This window comes from Daucus carota, chromosome 3 (assembly GCF_001625215.2).
Source record: "Daucus carota subsp. sativus chromosome 3, DH1 v3.0, whole genome shotgun sequence".
In the NCBI taxonomy this organism is placed as follows: Eukaryota; Viridiplantae; Streptophyta; class Magnoliopsida; order Apiales; family Apiaceae; genus Daucus; species Daucus carota.
This window is the reverse complement of record NC_030383.2, coordinates 26,440,553-26,461,644: the sequence shown is the minus strand read 5'-3', so window position 1 is coordinate 26,461,644 and position 21,092 is coordinate 26,440,553. Positions and strand designations below refer to the sequence as shown.

At 38.2% G+C, this 21,092-nt stretch overlaps 5 protein-coding genes across 5 annotated transcripts; all 5 read left to right on the top strand.

The window, feature by feature from the left end:
* The first annotated feature begins 6,548 nt into the window (after nucleotides 1-6,548).
* Nucleotides 6,549-8,213, top strand: LOC135151442 (uncharacterized). Its single transcript, XM_064089891.1, has one exon. The coding sequence runs from the start codon at nucleotides 6,549-6,551 to the stop codon at nucleotides 8,211-8,213; it is 1,665 nt and encodes a 554-aa protein (XP_063945961.1).
* Nucleotides 8,214-9,074: 861 nt separating this feature from the next.
* Nucleotides 9,075-10,709, top strand: LOC108203819 (uncharacterized). The gene has a single exon (XM_017373006.2). The coding sequence runs from the start codon at nucleotides 9,075-9,077 to the stop codon at nucleotides 10,707-10,709; it is 1,635 nt and encodes a 544-aa protein (XP_017228495.2).
* An 891-nt stretch (nucleotides 10,710-11,600) lies between these two features.
* LOC135151441 (uncharacterized) lies at nucleotides 11,601-13,235 on the top strand. The gene has a single exon (XM_064089890.1). It carries the CDS (start codon nucleotides 11,601-11,603, stop codon nucleotides 13,233-13,235), a length of 1,635 nt encoding a protein of 544 aa, XP_063945960.1.
* An 889-nt stretch (nucleotides 13,236-14,124) lies between these two features.
* LOC135151440 (uncharacterized) lies at nucleotides 14,125-15,759 on the top strand. The gene has a single exon (XM_064089889.1). The coding sequence runs from the start codon at nucleotides 14,125-14,127 to the stop codon at nucleotides 15,757-15,759; it is 1,635 nt and encodes a 544-aa protein (XP_063945959.1).
* Nucleotides 15,760-16,648: 889 nt separating this feature from the next.
* On the top strand, nucleotides 16,649-18,283 carry LOC135151439 (uncharacterized). The gene has a single exon (XM_064089888.1). It carries the CDS (start codon nucleotides 16,649-16,651, stop codon nucleotides 18,281-18,283), a length of 1,635 nt encoding a protein of 544 aa, XP_063945958.1.
* The last annotated feature ends 2,809 nt before the right edge of the window (nucleotides 18,284-21,092 follow it).

The following is a 21,092-nucleotide window of genomic DNA, read 5'->3' as shown; positions in this document are numbered from 1 at the left end:
TTTGAGCCCGGAAACAACTTGTAGCTTCATTATTGACTAGATTGAAGTTGGAAACAACTTGTAGCTTCATTCCAGACCCGTTTGAAGTTGAAAACAACTATTAGCTTCATTTTCGATTGTTTGAAATTGGAATCAACTTGTAGTTTCATTCTTGGCCCGTTTGAGCCCGGAAACAACTTGTAGCTTCATTATTGACTACATTGAAGTTGGAAACAACTTGTAGCTTCATTGCAGACTCGTTTGAAGTTAAATAAAACATGTAGCTTCATTTTCGGTTGTTTGAAATTGGAATCAACTTGTAGTTTCATTCTTGGCTCGTTGGAGCCCGGAAACAAGTTGTAGCTTAATTTTGACTACATTGAAGTTGGAAACAACTTGTAGCTTCATTCCAGACTCGTTTAAAGTTGAAAAAAACATGTAGCTTCATTTTCGGTTGTTTGAAATTGGAATCAACTTGTAGTTTCATTCTTGGCTCGTTTGAGCCCGGAAACAACTTGTAGCTTCATTATTGACTAGATTGAAGTTGTAAACAACTTTTATCTTCATTCCAGACTCGTTTGAAGTTGAAAACAACTTGTAGCTTCATTTTCGGTTGTTTGAAATTGGAATCAACTTGTAGTTTCATTCTTGGCTCGTTTGAGCCCGGAAACAACTTGTAGCTTCATTATTGACTAGATTGAAGTTGGAAACAACTTGTAGCTTCATTCTAGACTCGTTTGAAGTTTAAAACAACTTGTAGCTTCATTTTCGGTTGTTTGAAATTGGAATCAACTTGTAGTTTCATTCTCTGCTCGTTTGAGCCCGGAAACAACTTGTAGCTTCATTATTGACTAGATTGAAGTTGGAAACAACTTGTAGCTTCATTCCAGACTCGTTTGAAGTTGAAAACAACTTGTAGCTTCATTTTCGGTTGTTTGAAATTGGAATCAACTTGTAGTTTCATTCTTGGCTCGTTTGAGCCCGGAAACAACTTGTAGCTTCATTATTGACTACATTGAAGTTGGAAACAACTTGTAGCTTCATTCCAGACTCGTTTGAAGTTAAATAAAACATGTAGCTTCATTTTCGGTTGTTTGAAATTGGAATCAACTTGTAGTTTCATTCTTGGCTCGTTTGAGCCCGGAAACAACTTGTAGCTTCATTATTGACTACATTGAAGTTGGAAACAACTTGTAGCTTCATTCTAGACCCGTTTGAAGTTGAAATTAACTTGGAGCTTCATTTTCGGTTGTTTGAAATTGGAATCAACTTGTAGTTTCATTCTTGGCTCGTTTGAGCCCGGAAACAACTTGTAGCTTCATTATTGACTAGATTGAAGTTGGAAACAACTTGTAGCTTCATTCCAGACCCGTTTGAAGTTGAAAACAACTTGTAGCTTCATTTTCGGTTGTTTGAAATTGGAATCAACTTGTAGTTTCATTCTTGGCTCGTTTGAGCCCGGAAACAACTTGTAGCTTCATTATTGACTAGATTGAAGTTGGAAACAACTTGTAGCTTCATTCCAGACTCGTTTGAAGTTTAAAACAACTTGTAGCTTCATTTTCGGTTGTTTGAAATTGGAATCAACTTGTAGTTTCATTCTTGGCTCGTTTGAGCCCGGAAACAACTTGTAGCTTCATTATTGACTAGATTGAAGTTGGAAACAACTTGTAGCTTCATTCCAGACTCGTTTGAAGTTGAAACAACATGTAGCTTCATTTTCGGTTGTTAGAAATTGGAATCGACTTGTAGTTTCATTCTTTGCTCGTTTGAGCCCGGAAACAACTTGTAGCTTCATTATTGACTACATTGAAGTTGGAAACAACTTGTAGCTTCATTCCAGACTCGTTTGAAGTTAAATAAAACATGTAGCTTCATTTTCGGTTGTTTGAAATTGGAATCAACTTGTAGTTTCATTCTTGGCTCGTTTGAGCCCGGAAACAAGTTGTAGCTTAATTTTGACTACATTGAAGTTGGAAACAACTTGTAGCTTCATTCCAGACTCGTTTGAAGTTGAAAACAACTTGTAGCTTCATTTTCGGTTGTTTGAAATTGGAATCAACTTGTAGTTTCATTCTTGGCTCGTTTGAGCCCGGAAACAACTTGTAGCTTCATTATTGACTAGATTGAAGTTGGAATCAACTTGTAGCTTCATTCCAGACCCGTTTGAAGTTGAAAACAACTATTAGCTTCATTTTCGATTGTTTGAAATTGGAATCAACTTGTAGTTTCATTCTTGGCTCGTTTGAGCCCGGAAACAACTTGTAGCTTCATTATTGACTACATTGAAGTTGGAAACAACTTGTAGGTTCATTCCAGACTCGTTTGAAGTTAAATAAAACATGTAGCTTCATTTTCGGTTGTTTGAAATTGGAATCAACTTGTAGTTTCATTCTTAGCTCGTTTGAGCCCGGAAACAAGTTGTAGCTTAATTTTGACTACATTGAAGTTGGAAACAACTTGTAGCTTCATTCCAGACTCGTTTGAGCCCTGAAACAAGTTGTAGCTTATATTTGACTACATTGAAGTTGGAAACTACTTGTAGCTTCATTCCAGACTCGTTTGAAGTTGAAAACAACATGTAGCTTAATTTTTGGTTGTTTGAAATTGGAATCAACTTGTAGTTTCATTCTTGGCTCGTTTGAGCCCGGAAACAACTTGTAGCTTCATTATTGACTACATTGAAGTTGGAAACAACTTGTAGCTTCATTCCAGACCCGTTTGAAGTTGAAAACAACTTGTAGCTTCATTTTCGGTTGTTTGAAATTGGAATGAACTTGTAGTTTCATTCTTGGCTCGTTTGAGCCCGGAAACAACTTGTAGCTTCATTATTGACTACATTGAAGTTGTAAACAACTTGTAGCTTCATTCCAGACCCGTTTGAAGTTGAAAACAACTTGTAGCTTCATTTTCGGTTGTTTGAAATTGGAATCAACTTGTAGCTTCATTCTTGGCTCGTTTGAGCCCGGAAACAACTTGTAGCTTAATTTTGACTACATTGAAGTTGGAAACAACTTGTAGCTTCATTCCAGACTCGTTTCAAGTTAAATAAAACATGTAGCTTCATTTTCGGTTGTTTGAAATTGGAATCAACTTGTAGTTTCATTCTTGGCTCGTTTGAGCCCTGAAACAAGTTGTAGCTTAATTTTTACTACATTGAAGTTGGAAACTACTTGTAGCTTCATTCCAGACTCGTTTGAAGTTGAAAACAACATGTAGCTTCATTTTCGGTTGTTAGAAATTGGAATCAACTTGTAGTTTCATTCTTTGCTCGTTTGAGCCCGGAAACAACTTGTAGCTTCATTATTGACTAGATTGAAGTTGTAAACAACTTTTAGCTTCATTCCAGACCCGTTTGAAGTTGAAAACAACTTGTAGCTTCATTTTCGGTTGTTTGAAATTGGAATCAACTTGTAGTTTCATTCTTGGCTCGTTTGAGCCCGGAAACAACTTGTAGCTTCATTATTGACTACATTGAAGTTGGAAACAACTTGTAGCTTCATTCTAGACCCGTTTGAAGTTGAAAATAACTTGTAGCTTCATTTTCAGTCGTTTGAAATTGGAATCAACTTGTAGTTTCATTCTTGGCTCGTTTGAGCCCGGAAACAACTTGTAGCATCATTATTGACTACATTGAAGTTGGAAACAACTTGTAGCTTCATTCCAGACCCGTTTGAAGTTGAAAACAACTTGTAGCTTCATTTTCGGTTGTTTGAAATTGGAATTAACTTGTAGTTTCATTCTTGGCTCGTTTGAGCCCGGAAACAACTTGTAGCTTCATTATTGACTACATTGAAGTTGGAAACAACTTGTAGCTTCATTCGAGACCCGTTTGAAGTTGAAAACAACTTGTAGATTCATTTTCGGTTGTTTGAAATTGGAATCAACTTGTAGTTTCATTCTTGGCTCGTTTGAGCCCTGAAACAAGTTGTAGCTTAATTTTGACTACATTGAAGTTGGAAACTACTTGTAGCTTCATTCCAGACTCGTTTGAAGTTGAAAACAACATGTAGCTTCATTTTCGGTTGTTAGAAATTGGAATCAACTTTTAGTTTCATTCTTTGCTCGTTTGAGCCCGGAAACAACTTGTAGCTTCATTATTGACTAGATTGAAGTTGTAAACAACTTTTAGCTTCATTCCAGACCCGTTTGAAGTTGAAAACAACTTGTAGCTTCATTTTCGGTGGTTTGAAATTGGAATCAACTTGTAGTTTCATTCTTGGCTCGTTTGAGCCCGGAAACAACTTGTAGCTTCAATATTGACTACATTGAAGTTGGAAACAACTTGTAGCTTCATTCTAGACCCGTTTGAAGTTGAAAATAACTTGTAGCTTCATTTTCAGTCGTTTGAAATTGGAATCAACTTGTAGTTTCATTCTTGGCTCGTTTGAGCCCGGAAACAACTTGTAGCTTCATTATTGACTACATTGAAGTTGGAAACAACTTGTAGCTTCATTCCAGACTCGTTTGAAGTTGAAAACAACATGTAGCTTAATTTTTGGTTGTTTGAAATTGGAATCAACTTGTAGTTTCATTCTTGGCTCGTTTGAGCCCGGAAACAACTTGTAGCTTCATTATTGACTACATTGAAGTTGGAAACAACTTGTAGCTTCATTCCAGACCCGTTTGAAGTTGAAAACAACTTGTAGCTTCATTTTCGGTTGTTTGAAATTGGAATGAACTTGTAGTTTCATTCTTGGCTCGTTTGAGCCCGGAAACAACTTGTAGCTTCATTATTGACTACATTGAAGTTGTAAACAACTTGTAGCTTCATTCCAGACCCGTTTGAAGTTGAAAACAACTTGTAGCTTCATTTTCGGTTGTTTGAAATTGGAATCAACTTGTAGCTTCATTCTTGGCTCGTTTGAGCCCGGAAACAACTTGTAGCTTAATTTTGACTACATTGAAGTTGGAAACAACTTGTAGCTTCATTCCAGACTCGTTTCAAGTTAAATAAAACATGTAGCTTCATTTTCGGTTGTTTGAAATTGGAATCAACTTGTAGTTTCATTCTTGGCTCGTTTGAGCCCTGAAACAAGTTGTAGCTTAATTTTTACTACATTGAAGTTGGAAACTACTTGTAGCATTCATTCCAGACTCGTTTGAAGTTGAAAACAACATGTAGCTTCATTTTCGGTTGTTAGAAATTGGAATCAACTTGTAGTTTCATTCTTTGCTCGTTTGAGCCCGGAAACAACTTGTAGCTTCATTATTGACTAGATTGAAGTTGTAAACAACTTTTAGCTTCATTCCAGACCCGTTTGAAGTTGAAAACAACTTGTAGCTTCATTTTCGGTGGTTTGAAATTGGAATCAACTTGTAGTTTCATTCTTGGCTCGTTTGAGCCCGGAAACAACTTGTAGCTTCAATATTGACTACATTGAAGTTGGAAACAACTTGTAGCTTCATTCTAGACCCGTTTGAAGTTGAAAATAACTTGTAGCTTCATTTTCAGTCGTTTGAAATTGGAATCAACTTGTAGTTTCATTCTTGGCTCGTTCGAGCCCGGAAACAACTTGTAGCTTCATTATTGACTACATTGAAGTTGGAAACAACTTGTAGCTTCATTCCAGACCCGTTTGAAGTTGAAAACAACTTGTAGCTTCATTTTCGGTTGTTTGAAATTGGAATTAACTTGTAGTTTCATTCTTGGCTCGTTTGAGCCCGGAAACAACTTGTAGCTTCATTATTGACTACATTGAAGTTGGAAACAACTTGTAGCTTCATTCGAGACCCGTTTGAAGTTGAAAACAACTTGTAGATTCATTTTCGGTTGTTTGAAATTGGAATCAACTTGTAGTTTCATTCTTGGCTCGTTTGAGGCCGGAAACAACTTGTCGCTTCATTATTGACTACATTGAAGTTGGAAACAACTTGTAGCTTCATTATTGACTAGATTGAAGTTGTAAACAACTTGTAGCTTCATTCCAGACTCGTTTGAAGTTGAAAACAACTTGTAGCTTCATTTTCGGTTGTTTGAAATTGGAATCAACTTGTAGTTTCATTCTTGGCTCGTTTGAGCCCTGAAACAAGTTGTAGCTTAATTTTTACTACATTGAAGTTGGAAACTACTTGTAGCTTCATTCCAGACTCGTTTGAAGTTGAAAACAACATGTAGCTTCATTTTCGGTTGTTAGAAATTGGAATCAACTTGTAGTTTCATTCTTTGCTCGTTTGAGCCCGGAAACAACTTGTAGCTTCATTATTGACTAGATTGAAGTTGTAAACAACTTTTAGCTTCATTCCAGACCCGTTTGAAGTTGAAAACAACTTGTAGCTTCATTTTCGGTGGTTTGAAATTGGAATCAACTTGTAGTTTCATTCTTGGCTCGTTTGAGCCCGGAAACAACTTGTAGCTTCAATATTGACTACATTGAAGTTGGAAACAACTTGTAGCTTCATTCCAGACCCGTTTGAAGTTGAAAACAACTTGTAGCTTCATTTTCGGTTGTTTGAAATTGGAATCAACTTGTAGTTTCATTCTTGGCTCGTTTGAGCCCGGAAACAACTTGTAGCAATCGGGTCTGAAACAGGGGGATCCGCTCTCCCCATACTTGTTTGTGCTTGCAATGGAAGCTCTAACTGCCTGCTTGAATCTCAAGATTGAGGAAGGTCCATTCAAGTTTCACAGCAAAACTAAGGATGCGGGTATTTCTCATTTAATTTTTGCGGACGATGTTATGCTTTTTTGTCATGGAGATGCTGATTCTGTAAAGTGTATGATGGATGGTGTTAATCTGTTTTCTTCCATTTCTGGTTTGTGTCTCAATCCTGCCAAATGTGTGGTCTTTTTCGGGAATGTTCCATCTGCAGTACAGGATTTCACTATTGCTACTTCTCGGTTTAACAGAGGTGCTTTACCTGTTAATTATCTTGGATTACCTCTGATTTCTGGCAAGTTGTTCTTAAGAGAGTGCCTTCCTCTTATCTTGAAAATTCATGGTAAATTTGAAGCCTGGAACAGTAAATATATTAGTCAGGCGGGTCGTGCTCAGCTAATTAAGTCTGTCATATTTGGGATGCAAGGACACTGGTCTCACTTTCTTTTCTTGCCGAAATTGGTGCTGAAACGTATTCAATCTGATATGGCCAAGTTTCTATGGAAAGGTGACCTTGTTGGCTCTTGTCATTTTAAAGTTTCGTGGAAGCATTGTTGTTACAGAAAATCGGAGGGAGGTCTTGGTTTTAAGGAGCTGTTGGGGTGGAATCAAAGTGCTGTATGGCTGCAAGTTTGGAGAATCATAAAGTGTTCTGATGACTCTTTATGGATTCATTGGATTCATAAATGCTTTCTAAAAAACAGGGCTTTCTGGACAATAAAAATTCCCTCTAACTGTCCTTGGAGTCTGCGAAAAATTCTTAATGCTCGCCCTCATTTCAGTGGCCATATTCGTTACCAGGTGGGTCGGGAGTCTAATTTTCTATTGTGGCACGATCCGTGGAGTGATAACAGAACTATGCTAGACCGTTTTGGTTGTAGAGCAATGTCCTCCCTTGAGTCAACTTCACTTGCTCCTCTTCACACCATAATTCGAGATGGTACTTGGAATCTTGGAAATTCTAATGATCATGTTGTAATTGAAATGAGACAGATTTGTGCTACTACGACAATTCATGACAGAGATGAAATTCTGTGGAACGGCTCTTCTTATAAAAACCTTCGGATCAATGATATATGGGACGTTCTTAGGACTCCAGGTCTTCCTCCATCCTGGTATAATTTTGTTTGGTGCAGATTTATGGTTCCAAAATTCGCTTTCACCACCTGGTTAATCGTCCAAGAGCGTCTCCTCACCAAAGATCGAATGATTAACTTTAGAATGAGAACAACTAGCAGCTGTGTTTTGTGTGGTGTGGCTGATGAATCCCACGCCCACTTATTTTGTCATTGTACCTATATTCGAAGCATTTTTGCTTCTTGGAATCATGGCATTACTTCTGTGTGGGACGACCTTAAATCTGGCAGAATCTTCACTGGACAAATCTCTAGTATTGAAAAGGAAATTTCTTTTCTTTTCATCTCCTCGGTTTTTTACTCAGTTTGGCGTGAGAGGAATTTGAGAGTTCATGAGGGTGGTACCCACAACAGCTGGGCTAGTCTGTTGGTTAATATTAAAAGGGATGTTAAAGGAAAATTGGCTTCCTCCGCTCGATTTCGTAAATGTGTGCATCGAGACACTACTTTGGTCCTGAATTTGTACTTATCTTTAATTGACTTTATGTTTGTCTTCTAGTGTGAGTCTTTCTTTGGACTTATTTATTGAGCTGATAGGCTTTTTGTTCTGTCTTCCATTTTAAGCGGTTTGTGCTTAATCTGGGTTTCCCGCGGGGTATGCCCCTAGATTTGTTTTTCTTCTTCTGTTTTTAATACATTTTTATTTAGCAAAAAAAAAAAAACAACTTGTAGCTTCATTATTGACTAGATTGAAGTTGGAAACAACTTGTAGCTTCATTCCAGACCCGTTTGAAGTTGAAAACAACTTGTAGCTTCATTTTCGGTTGTTTGAAATTGGAATCAACTTGTAGCTTCATTCTTGGCTCGTTTGAGCCCGGAAACAACTTGTAGCTTAATTTTGACTACATTGAAGTTGGAAACAACTTGTAGCTTCATTCCAGACTCGTTTCAAGTTAAATAAAACATGTAGCTTCATTTTCGGTTGTTTGAAATTGGAATCAACTTGTAGTTTCATTCTTGGCTCGTTTGAGCCCTGAAACAAGTTGTAGCTTAATTTTGACTACATTGAAGTTGGAAACTACTTGTAGCTTCATTCCAGACTCGTTTGAAGTTGAAAACAACATGTAGCTTCATTTTCGGTTGTTAGAAATTGGAATCAACTTGTAGTTTCATTCTTGGCTCGTTTGAGCCCGGAAACAACGTGTAGCTTCATTATTGACTACATTGAAGTTGGAAACAACTTGTAGCTTCATTCCAGACCCGTTTGAAGTTGAAAACAACTTGTAGCTTCATTTTCGGTTGTTTGAAATTGGAATCAACTTGTAGTTTCATTCTTGGCTCGTTTGAGCCCGGAAACAACTTGTAGCAATCGGGTCTGAAACAGGGGGATCCGCTCTCCCCATACTTGTTTGTGCTTGCAATGGAAGCTCTAACTGCCTGCTTGAATCTCAAGATTGAGGAAGGTCCATTCAAGTTTCACAGCAAAACTAAGGATGCGGGTATTTCTCATTTAATTTTTGCGGACGATGTTATGCTTTTTTGTCATGGAGATGCTGATTCTGTAAAGTGTATGATGGATGGTGTTAATCTGTTTTCTTCCATTTCTGGTTTGTGTCTCAATCCTGCCAAATGTGTGGTCTTTTTCGGGAATGTTCCATCTGCAGTACAGGATTTCACTATTGCTACTTCTCGGTTTAACAGAGGTGCTTTACCTGTTAATTATCTTGGATTACCTCTGATTTCTGGCAAGTTGTTCTTAAGAGAGTGCCTTCCTCTTATCTTGAAAATTCATGGTAAATTTGAAGCCTGGAACAGTAAATATATTAGTCAGGCGGGTCGTGCTCAGCTAATTAAGTCTGTCATATTTGGGATGCAAGGACACTGGTCTCACTTTCTTTTCTTGCCGAAATTGGTGCTGAAACGTATTCAATCTGATATGGCCAAGTTTCTATGGAAAGGTGACCTTGTTGGCTCTTGTCATTTTAAAGTTTCGTGGAAGCATTGTTGTTACAGAAAATCGGAGGGAGGTCTTGGTTTTAAGGAGCTGTTGGGGTGGAATCAAAGTGCTGTATGGCTGCAAGTTTGGAGAATCATAAAGTGTTCTGATGACTCTTTATGGATTCATTGGATTCATAAATGCTTTCTAAAAAACAGGGCTTTCTGGACAATGAAAATTCCCTCTAACTGTCCTTGGAGTCTGCGAAAAATTCTTAATGCTCGCCCTCATTTCAGTGGCCATATTCGTTACCAGGTGGGTCGGGAGTCTAATTTTCTATTGTGGCACGATCCGTGGAGTGATAACAGAACTATGCTAGACCGTTTTGGTTGTAGAGCAATGTCCTCCCTTGAGTCAACTTCACTTGCTCCTCTTCACACCATAATTCGAGATGGTACTTGGAATCTTGGAAATTCTAATGATCATGTTGTAATTGAAATGAGACAGATTTGTGCTACTACGACAATTCATGACAGAGATGAAATTCTGTGGAACGGCTCTTCTTATAAAAACCTTCGGATCAATGATATATGGGACGTTCTTAGGACTCCAGGTCTTCCTCCATCCTGGTATAATTTTGTTTGGTGCAGATTTATGGTTCCAAAATTCGCTTTCACCACCTGGTTAATCGTCCAAGAGCGTCTCCTCACCAAAGATCGAATGATTAACTTTAGAATGAGAACAACTAGCAGCTGTGTTTTGTGTGGTGTGGCTGATGAATCCCACGCCCACTTATTTTGTCATTGTACCTATATTCGAAGCATTTTTGCTTCTTGGAATCATGGCATTACTTCTGTGTGGGACGACCTTAAATCTGGCAGAATCTTCACTGGACAAATCTCTAGTATTGAAAAGGAAATTTCTTTTCTTTTCATCTCCTCGGTTTTTTACTCAGTTTGGCGTGAGAGGAATTTGAGAGTTCATGAGGGTGGTACCCACAACAGCTGGGCTAGTCTGTTGGTTAATATTAAAAGGGATGTTAAAGGAAAATTGGCTTCCTCCGCTCGATTTCGTAAATGTGTGCATCGAGACACTACTTTGGTCCTGAATTTGTACTGATCTTTAATTGACTTTATGTTTGTCTTCTAGTGTGAGTCTTTCTTTGGACTTATTTATTGAGCTGATAGGCTTTTTGTTCTGTCTTCCATTTTAAGCGGTTTGTGCTTAATCTGGGTTTCCCGCGGGGTATGCCCCTAGATTTGTTTTTCTTCTTCTGTTTTTAATACATTTTTATTTAGCAAAAAAAAAAAAACAACTTGTAGCTTCATTATTGACTAGATTGAAGTTGGAAACAACTTGTAGCTTCATTCCAGACCCGTTTGAAGTTGAAAACAACTTGTAGCTTCATTTTCGGTTGTTTGAAATTGGAATCAACTTGTAGCTTCATTCTTGGCTCGTTTGAGCCCGGAAACAACTTGTAGCTTAATTTTGACTACATTGAAGTTGGAAACAACTTGTAGCTTCATTCCAGACTCGTTTCAAGTTAAATAAAACATGTAGCTTCATTTTCGGTTGTTTGAAATTGGAATCAACTTGTAGTTTCATTCTTGGCTCGTTTGAGCCCTGAAACAAGTTGTAGCTTAATTTTGACTACATTGAAGTTGGAAACTACTTGTAGCTTCATTCCAGACTCGTTTGAAGTTGAAAACAACATGTAGCTTCATTTTCGGTTGTTAGAAATTGGAATCAACTTGTAGTTTCATTCTTGGCTCGTTTGAGCCCGGAAACAACGTGTAGCTTCATTATTGACTACATTGAAGTTGGAAACAACTTGTAGCTTCATTCCAGACCCGTTTGAAGTTGAAAACAACTTGTAGCTTCATTTTCGGTTGTTTGAAATTGGAATCAACTTGTAGTTTCATTCTTGGCTCGTTTGAGCCCGGAAACAACTTGTAGCAATCGGGTCTGAAACAGGGGGATCCGCTCTCCCCATACTTGTTTGTGCTTGCAATGGAAGCTCTAACTGCCTTCTTGAATCTCAAGATTGAGGAAGGTCCATTCAAGTTTCACAGCAAAACTAAGGATGCGGGTATTTCTCATTTAATTTTTGCGGACGATGTTATGCTTTTTTGTCATGGAGATGCTGATTCTGTAAAGTGTATGATGGATGGTGTTAATCTGTTTTCTTCCATTTCTGGTTTGTGTCTCAATCCTGCCAAATGTGTGGTCTTTTTCGGGAATGTTCCATCTGCAGTACAGGATTTCACTATTGCTACTTCTCGGTTTAACAGAGGTGCTTTACCTGTTAATTATCTTGGATTACCTCTGATTTCTGGCAAGTTGTTCTTAAGAGAGTGCCTTCCTCTTATCTTGAAAATTCATGGTAAATTTGAAGCCTGGAACAGTAAATATATTAGTCAGGCGGGTCGTGCTCAGCTAATTAAGTCTGTCATATTTGGGATGCAAGGACACTGGTCTCACTTTCTTTTCTTGCCGAAATTGGTGCTGAAACGTATTCAATCTGATATGGCCAAGTTTCTATGGAAAGGTGACCTTGTTGGCTCTTGTCATTTTAAAGTTTCGTGGAAGCATTGTTGTTACAGAAAATCGGAGGGAGGTCTTGGTTTTAAGGAGCTGTTGGGGTGGAATCAAAGTGCTGTATGGCTGCAAGTTTGGAGAATCATAAAGTGTTCTGATGACTCTTTATGGATTCATTGGATTCATAAATGCTTTCTAAAAAACAGGGCTTTCTGGACAATAAAAATTCCCTCTAACTGTCCTTGGAGTCTGCGAAAAATTCTTAATGCTCGCCCTCATTTCAGTGGCCATATTCGTTACCGGGTGGGTCGGGAGTCTAATTTTCTATTGTGGCACGATCCGTGGAGTGATAACAGAACTATGCTAGACCGTTTTGGTTGTAGAGCAATGTCCTCCCTTGAGTCAACTTCACTTGCTCCTCTTCACACCATAATTCGAGATGGTACTTGGAATCTTGGAAATTCTAATGATCATGTTGTAATTGAAATGAGACAGATTTGTGCTACTACGACAATTCATGACAGAGATGAAATTCTGTGGAACGGCTCTTCTTATAAAAACCTTCGGATCAATGATATATGGGACGTTCTTAGGACTCCAGGTCTTCCTCCATCCTGGTATAATTTTGTTTGGTGCAGATTTATGGTTCCAAAATTCGCTTTCACCACCTGGTTAATCGTCCAAGAGCGTCTCCTCACCAAAGATCGAATGATTAACTTTAGAATGAGAACAACTAGCAGCTGTGTTTTGTGTGGTGTGGCTGATGAATCCCACGCCCACTTATTTTGTCATTGTACCTATATTCGAAGCATTTTTGCTTCTTGGAATCATGGCATTACTTCTGTGTGGGACGACCTTAAATCTGGCAGAATCTTCACTGGACAAATCTCTAGTATTGAAAAGGAAATTTCTTTTCTTTTCATCTCCTCGGTTTTTTACTCAGTTTGGCGTGAGAGGAATTTGAGAGTTCATGAGGGTGGTACCCACAACAGCTGGGCTAGTCTGTTGGTTAATATTAAAAGGGATGTTAAAGGAAAATTGGCTTCCTCCGCTCGATTTCGTAAATGTGTGCATCGAGACACTACTTTGGTCCTGAATTTGTACTGATCTTTAATTGACTTTATGTTTGTCTTCTAGTGTGAGTCTTTCTTTGGACTTATTTATTGAGCTGATAGGCTTTTTGTTCTGTCTTCCATTTTAAGCGGTTTGTGCTTAATCTGGGTTTCCCGCGGGGTATGCCCCTAGATTTGTTTTTCTTCTTCTGTTTTTAATACATTTTTATTTAGCAAAAAAAAAAAAAACTTGTAGCTTCATTATTGACTAGATTGAAGTTGGAAACAACTTGTAGCTTCATTCCAGACCCGTTTGAAGTTGAAAACAACTTGTAGCTTCATTTTCGGTTGTTTGAAATTGGAATCAACTTGTAGCTTCATTCTTGGCTCGTTTGAGCCCGGAAACAACTTGTAGCTTAATTTTGACTACATTGAAGTTGGAAACAACTTGTAGCTTCATTCCAGACTCGTTTCAAGTTAAATAAAACATGTAGCTTCATTTTCGGTTGTTTGAAATTGGAATCAGCTTGTAGTTTCATTCTTGGCTCGTTTGAGCCCTGAAACAAGTTGTAGCTTAATTTTGACTACATTGAAGTTGGAAACTACTTGTAGCTTCATTCCAGACTCGTTTGAAGTTGAAAACAACATGTAGCTTCATTTTCGGTTGTTAGAAATTGGAATCAACTTGTAGTTTCATTCTTGGCTCGTTTGAGCCCGGAAACAACGTGTAGCTTCATTATTGACTACATTGAAGTTGGAAACAACTTGTAGCTTCATTCCAGACCCGTTTGAAGTTGAAAACAACTTGTAGCTTCATTTTCGGTTGTTTGAAATTGGAATCAACTTGTAGTTTCATTCTTGGCTCGTTTGAGCCCGGAAACAACTTGTAGCAATCGGGTCTGAAACAGGGGGATCCGCTCTCCCCATACTTGTTTGTGCTTGCAATGGAAGCTCTAACTGCCTGCTTGAATCTCAAGATTGAGGAAGGTCCATTCAAGTTTCACAGCAAAACTAAGGATGCGGGTATTTCTCATTTAATTTTTGCGGACGATGTTATGCTTTTTTGTCATGGAGATGCTGATTCTGTAAAGTGTATGATGGATGGTGTTAATCTGTTTTCTTCCATTTCTGGTTTGTGTCTCAATCCTGCCAAATGTGTGGTCTTTTTCGGGAATGTTCCATCTGCAGTACAGGATTTCACTATTGCTACTTCTCGGTTTAACAGAGGTGCTTTACCTGTTAATTATCTTGGATTACCTCTGATTTCTGGCAAGTTGTTCTTAAGAGAGTGCCTTCCTCTTATCTTGAAAATTCATGGTAAATTTGAAGCCTGGAACAGTAAATATATTAGTCAGGCGGGTCGTGCTCAGCTAATTAAGTCTGTCATATTTGGGATGCAAGGACACTGGTCTCACTTTCTTTTCTTGCCGAAATTGGTGCTGAAACGTATTCAATCTGATATGGCCAAGTTTCTATGGAAAGGTGACCTTGTTGGCTCTTGTCATTTTAAAGTTTCGTGGAAGCATTGTTGTTACAGAAAATCGGAGGGAGGTCTTGGTTTTAAGGAGCTGTTGGGGTGGAATCAAAGTGCTGTATGGCTGCAAGTTTGGAGAATCATAAAGTGTTCTGATGACTCTTTATGGATTCATTGGATTCATAAATGCTTTCTAAAAAACAGGGCTTTCTGGACAATAAAAATTCCCTCTAACTGTCCTTGGAGTCTGCGAAAAATTCTTAATGCTCGCCCTCATTTCAGTGGCCATATTCGTTACCGGGTGGGTCGGGAGTCTAATTTTCTATTGTGGCACGATCCGTGGAGTGATAACAGAACTATGCTAGACCGTTTTGGTTGTAGAGCAATGTCCTCCCTTGAGTCAACTTCACTTGCTCCTCTTCACACCATAATTCGAGATGGTACTTGGAATCTTGGAAATTCTAATGATCATGTTGTAATTGAAATGAGACAGATTTGTGCTACTACGACAATTCATGACAGAGATGAAATTCTGTGGAACGGCTCTTCTTATAAAAACCTTCGGATCAATGATATATGGGACGTTCTTAGGACTCCAGGTCTTCCTCCATCCTGGTATAATTTTGTTTGGTGCAGATTTATGGTTCCAAAATTCGCTTTCACCACCTGGTTAATCGTCCAAGAGCGTCTCCTCACCAAAGATCGAATGATTAACTTTAGAATGAGAACAACTAGCAGCTGTGTTTTGTGTGGTGTGGCTGATGAATCCCACGCCCACTTATTTTGTCATTGTACCTATATTCGAAGCATTTTTGCTTCTTGGAATCATGGCATTACTTCTGTGTGGGACGACCTTAAATCTGGCAGAATCTTCACTGGACAAATCTCTAGTATTGAAAAGGAAATTTCTTTTCTTTTCATCTCCTCGGTTTTTTACTCAGTTTGGCGTGAGAGGAATTTGAGAGTTCATGAGGGTGGTACCCACAACAGCTGGGCTAGTCTGTTGGTTAATATTAAAAGGGATGTTAAAGGAAAATTGGCTTCCTCCGCTCGATTTCGTAAATGTGTGCATCGAGACACTACTTTGGTCCTGAATTTGTACTGATCTTTAATTGACTTTATGTTTGTCTTCTAGTGTGAGTCTTTCTTTGGACTTATTTATTGAGCTGATAGGCTTTTTGTTCTGTCTTCCATTTTAAGCGGTTTGTGCTTAATCTGGGTTTCCCGCGGGGTATGCCCCTAGATTTGTTTTTCTTCTTCTGTTTTTAATACATTTTTATTTAGCAAAAAAAAAAACAACTTGTAGCTTCATTATTGACTAGATTGAAGTTGGAAACAACTTGTAGCTTCATTCCAGACCCGTTTGAAGTTGAAAACAACTTGTAGCTTCATTTTCGGTTGTTTGAAATTGGAATCAACTTGTAGCTTCATTCTTGGCTCGTTTGAGCCCGGAAACAACTTGTAGCTTAATTTTGACTACATTGAAGTTGGAAACAACTTGTAGCTTCATTCCAGACTCGTTTCAAGTTAAATAAAACATGTAGCTTCATTTTCGGTTGTTTGAAATTGGAATCAACTTGTAGTTTCATTCTTGGCTCGTTTGAGCCCTGAAACAAGTTGTAGCTTAATTTTGACTACATTGAAGTTGGAAACTACTTGTAGCTTCATTCCAGACTCGTTTGAAGTTGAAAACAACATGTAGCTTCATTTTCGGTTGTTAGAAATTCGAATCAACTTGTAGTTTCATTCTTGGCTCGTTTGAGCCCGGAAACAACGTGTAGCTTCATTATTGACTACATTGAAGTTGGAAACAACTTGTAGCTTCATTCCAGACCCGTTTGAAGTTGAAAACAACTTGTAGCTTCATTTTCGGTTGTTTGAAATTGGAATCAACTTGTAGTTTCATTCTTGGCTCGTTTGAGCCCGGAAACAACTTGTAGCAATCGGGTCTGAAACAGGGGGATCCGCTCTCCCCATACTTGTTTGTGCTTGCAATGGAAGCTCTAACTGCCTGCTTGAATCTCAAGATTGAGGAAGGTCCATTCAAGTTTCACAGCAAAACTAAGGATGCGGGTATTTCTCATTTAATTTTTGCGGACGATGTTATGCTTTTTTGTCATGGAGATGCTGATTCTGTAAAGTGTATGATGGATGGTGTTAATCTGTTTTCTTCCATTTCTGGTTTGTGTCTCAATCCTGCCAAATGTGTGGTCTTTTTCGGGAATGTTCCATCTGCAGTACAGGATTTCACTATTGCTACTTCTCGGTTTAACAGAGGTGCTTTACCTGTTAATTATCTTGGATTACCTCTGATTTCTGGCAAGTTGTTCTTAAGAGAGTGCCTTCCTTTTATCTTGAAAATTCGTGGTAAATTTGAAGCCTGGAACAGTAAATATATTAGTCAGGCGGGTCGTGCTCAGCTAATTAAGTCTGTCATATTTGGGATGCAAGGACACTGGTCTCACTTTCTTTTCTTGCCGAAATTGGTGCTGAAACGTATTCAATCTGATATGGCCAAGTTTCTATGGAAAGGTGACCTTGTTGGCTCTTGTCATTTTAAAGTTTCGTGGAAGCATTGTTGTTACAGAAAATCGGAGGGAGGTCTTGGTTTTAAGGAGCTGTTGGGGTGGAATCAAAGTGTTGTATGGCTGCAAGTTTGGAGAATCATAAAGTGTTCTGATGACTCTTTATGGATTCATTGGATTCATAAATGCTTTCTAAAAAACAGGGCTTTCTGGACAATGAAAATTCCCTCTAACTGTCCTTGGAGTCTGCGAAAAATTCTTAATGCTCGCCCTCATTTCAGTGGCCATATTCGTTACCAGGTGGGTCGGGAGTCTAATTTTCTATTGTGGCACGATCCGTGGAGTGATAACAGAACTATGCTAGACCGTTTTGGTTGTAGAGCAATGTCCTCCCTTGAGTCAACTTCACTTGCTCCTCTTCACACCATAATTCGAGATGGTACTTGGAATCTTGGAAATTCTAATGATCATGTTGTAATTGAAATGAGACAGATTTGTGCTACTACGACAATTCATGACAGAGATGAAATTCTGTGGAACGGCTCTTCTTATAAAAACCTTCGGATCAATGATATATGGGACGTTCTTAGGACTCCAGGTCTTCCTCCATCCTGGTATAATTTTGTTTGGTGCAGATTTATGGTTCCAAAATTCGCTTTCACCACCTGGTTAATCGTCCAAGAGCGTCTCCTCACCAAAGATCGAATGATTAACTTTAGAATGAGAACAACTAGCAGCTGTGTTTTGTGTGGTGTGGCTGATGAATCCCACGCCCACTTATTTTGTCATTGTACCTATATTCGAAGCATTTTTGCTTCTTGGAATCATGGCATTACTTCTGTGTGGGACGACCTTAAATCTGGCAGAATCTTCACTGGACAAATCTCTAGTATTGAAAAGGAAATTTCTTTTCTTTTCATCTCCTCGGTTTTTTACTCAGTTTGGCGTGAGAGGAATTTGAGAGTTCATGAGGGTGGTACCCACAACAGCTGGGCTAGTCTGTTAGTTAATATTAAAAGGGATGTTAAAGGAAAATTGGCTTCCTCCGCTCGATTTCGTAAATGTGTGCATCGAGACACTACTTTGGTCCTGAATTTGTACTGATCTTTAATTGACTTTATGTTTGTCTTCTAGTGTGAGTCTTTCTTTGGACTTATTTATTGAGCTGATAGGCTTTTGTTCTGTCTTCCATTTTAAGCGGTTTGTGCTTAATCTGGGTTTCCCGCGGGGTATGCCCCTAGATTTGTTTTTCTTCTTCTGTTTTTAATACATTTTTATTTAGCAAAAAAAAAAAAAAACAACTTGTAGCTTCATTATTGACTAGATTGAAGTTGGAAACAACTTGTAGCTTCATTCCAGACCCGTTTGAAGTTGAAAACAACTTGTAGCTTCATTTTCGGTTGTTTGAAATTGGAATCAACTTGTAGCTTCATTCTTGGCTCGTTTGAGCCCGGAAACAACTTGTAGCTTAATTTTGACTACATTGAAGTTGGAAACAACTTGTAGCTTCATTCCAGACTCGTTTCAAGTTAAATAAAACATGTAGCTTCATTTTCGGTTGTTTGAAATTGGAATCAACTTGTAGTTTCATTCTTGGCTCGTTTGAGCCCTGAAACAAGTTGTAGCTTAATTTTGACTACATTGAAGTTGGAAACTACTTGTAGCTTCATTCCAGACTCGTTTGAAGTTGAAAACAACATGTAGCTTCATTTTCGGTTGTTAGAAATTGGAATCAACTTGTAGTTTCATTGTTTGCTCGTTTGAGCCAGGAAACAACTTGTAGCTTCATTATTGACTAGATTGAAGTTGTAAACAACTTTTAGCTTCATTCCAGACTCGTTTGAAGTTGAAAACAACTTGTAGCTTCATTTTCGGTTGTTTGAAATTGGAATCAACTTGTAGTTTCATTCTTGGCTCGTTTGAGTCCGGAAACAACTTGTCGCTTCATTATTGACTACATTGAAGTTGGAAACAACTTGTAGCTTCATTATTGACTAGATTGAAGTTGTAAACAACTTGTAGCTTCATTCCAGACTCGTTTGAAGTTGAAAAAAACATGTAGCTTCTTTTTCGGTTGTTTGAAATTGGAATCAACTTGTAGTTTCATTCTTGGCTCGTTTGAGCCCTGAAACAAGTTGTAGCTTAATTTTGACTACATTGAAGTTGGAAACTACTTGTAGCTTCATTCCAGACTCGTTTGAAGTTGAAAACAACATGTAGCTTCATTTTCGGTTGTTTGAAATTGGAATCAACTTGTAGTTTCATTCTTGGCTCGTTTGAGCCCCCCGGAAACAACTTGTAGCTTCATTATTGACTAAATTGAATTTGTAAACAACTTGTAGCTTCATTCTAGACCCGTTTGAAGTTGAAAATAACTTGTAGCTTCATTTTCGGTTGTTTGAAATTGGAATCAACTTGTAGTTTCATTCTTGGCTCGTTTGAGCCCGGAAACAACGTGTAGCTTCATTATTGACTACATTGAAGTTGGAAACAACTTGTAGCTTCATTCCAGACCCGTTTGAAGTTGAAAACAACTTGTAGCTTCATTTTCGGTGGTTTGAAATTGGAATCAACTTGTAGTTTCATTCTTGGCTCGTTTGAGCCCGGAAACAACTTGTAGCTTCATTATTGACTACATTGAAGTTGGAAACAACTTGTAGCTTCATTCTAGACCCGTTTGAAGTTGAAAATAACTTGTAGCTTCATTTTCGGTTGTTTGAAATTGGAATCAACTTGTAGTTTCATTCTTGGCTCGTTTGAGCCCGGAAACAACTTGTAGCTTCATTATTGACTACATTGAAGTTGGAAACAACTTGTAGCTTCATTCCAGACCCGTTTGAAGTTGAAAACAACTTGTAGCTTCATTTTCGGTTGTTTGAAATTGGAATCAACTTGTAGTTTCATTCTTGGCTCGTTTGAGCCCGGAAACAACTTGTAGCTTCATTATTGACTAGATTGAAGTTGGAAACAACTTGTAGCCTCATTCCAGACCCGTTTGAAGTTGAAAACAACTTGTAGCTTCATTTTCGGTTGTTTGAAATTGGAATCAACTTGTAGCTTCATTCTTGGCTCGTTTGAGCCCGGAAACAACTTGTAGCTTAATTTTGACTACATTGAAGTTGGAAACAACTTGTAGCTTCATTCCAGACTCGTTTCAAGTTAAATAAAACATGTAGCTTCATTTTCGGTTGTTTGAAATTGGAATCAACTTGTAGTTTCATTCTTGGCTCGTTTGAGCCCTGAAACAAATTGTAGCTTAATTTTGACTACATTGAAGTTGGAAACTACTTGTAGCTTCATTCCAGACCCGTTTGAAGTTGAAAACAACTTGTAGCTTCATTTTCGGTTGTTTGAAATTGGAATCAACTTGTAGTTTCATTCTTGGCTCGTTTGAGCCCGGAAACAACTTGTAGCTTCATTATTGACTACATTGAAGTTGGAAACAACTTGTAGCTTCATTCCAGACCCGTTTGAAGTTGAAAACAACTTGTAGCTTCATTTTCGGTTGTTTGAAATTGGAATCAACTTGTAGTTTCATTCTTTGCTCGTTTGAGCCCGGAAACAACTTGTAGCTTCATTATTGACTAGATTGAAGTTGTAAACAACTTTTAGCTTCATTCCAGACTCGTTTGAAGTTGAAAACAACTTGTAGCTTCATTTTCGGTTGTTTGAAATTGGAATCAACTTGTAGTTTCATTCTTGGCTCGTTTGAGCCCGGAAACAACTTGTAGCTTCATTATTGACTACATCGAAGTTGGAAACAACTTGTAGCTTCATTCCAAACCCGTTTGAAGTTGAAAACAACTTGTAGCTTCATTTTCGGTGGTTTGAAATTGGAATCAACTTGTAGTTTCATTCTTGGCTCGTTTGAGCCCGGAAACAACTTGTAGCTTCATTATTGACTACATTGAAG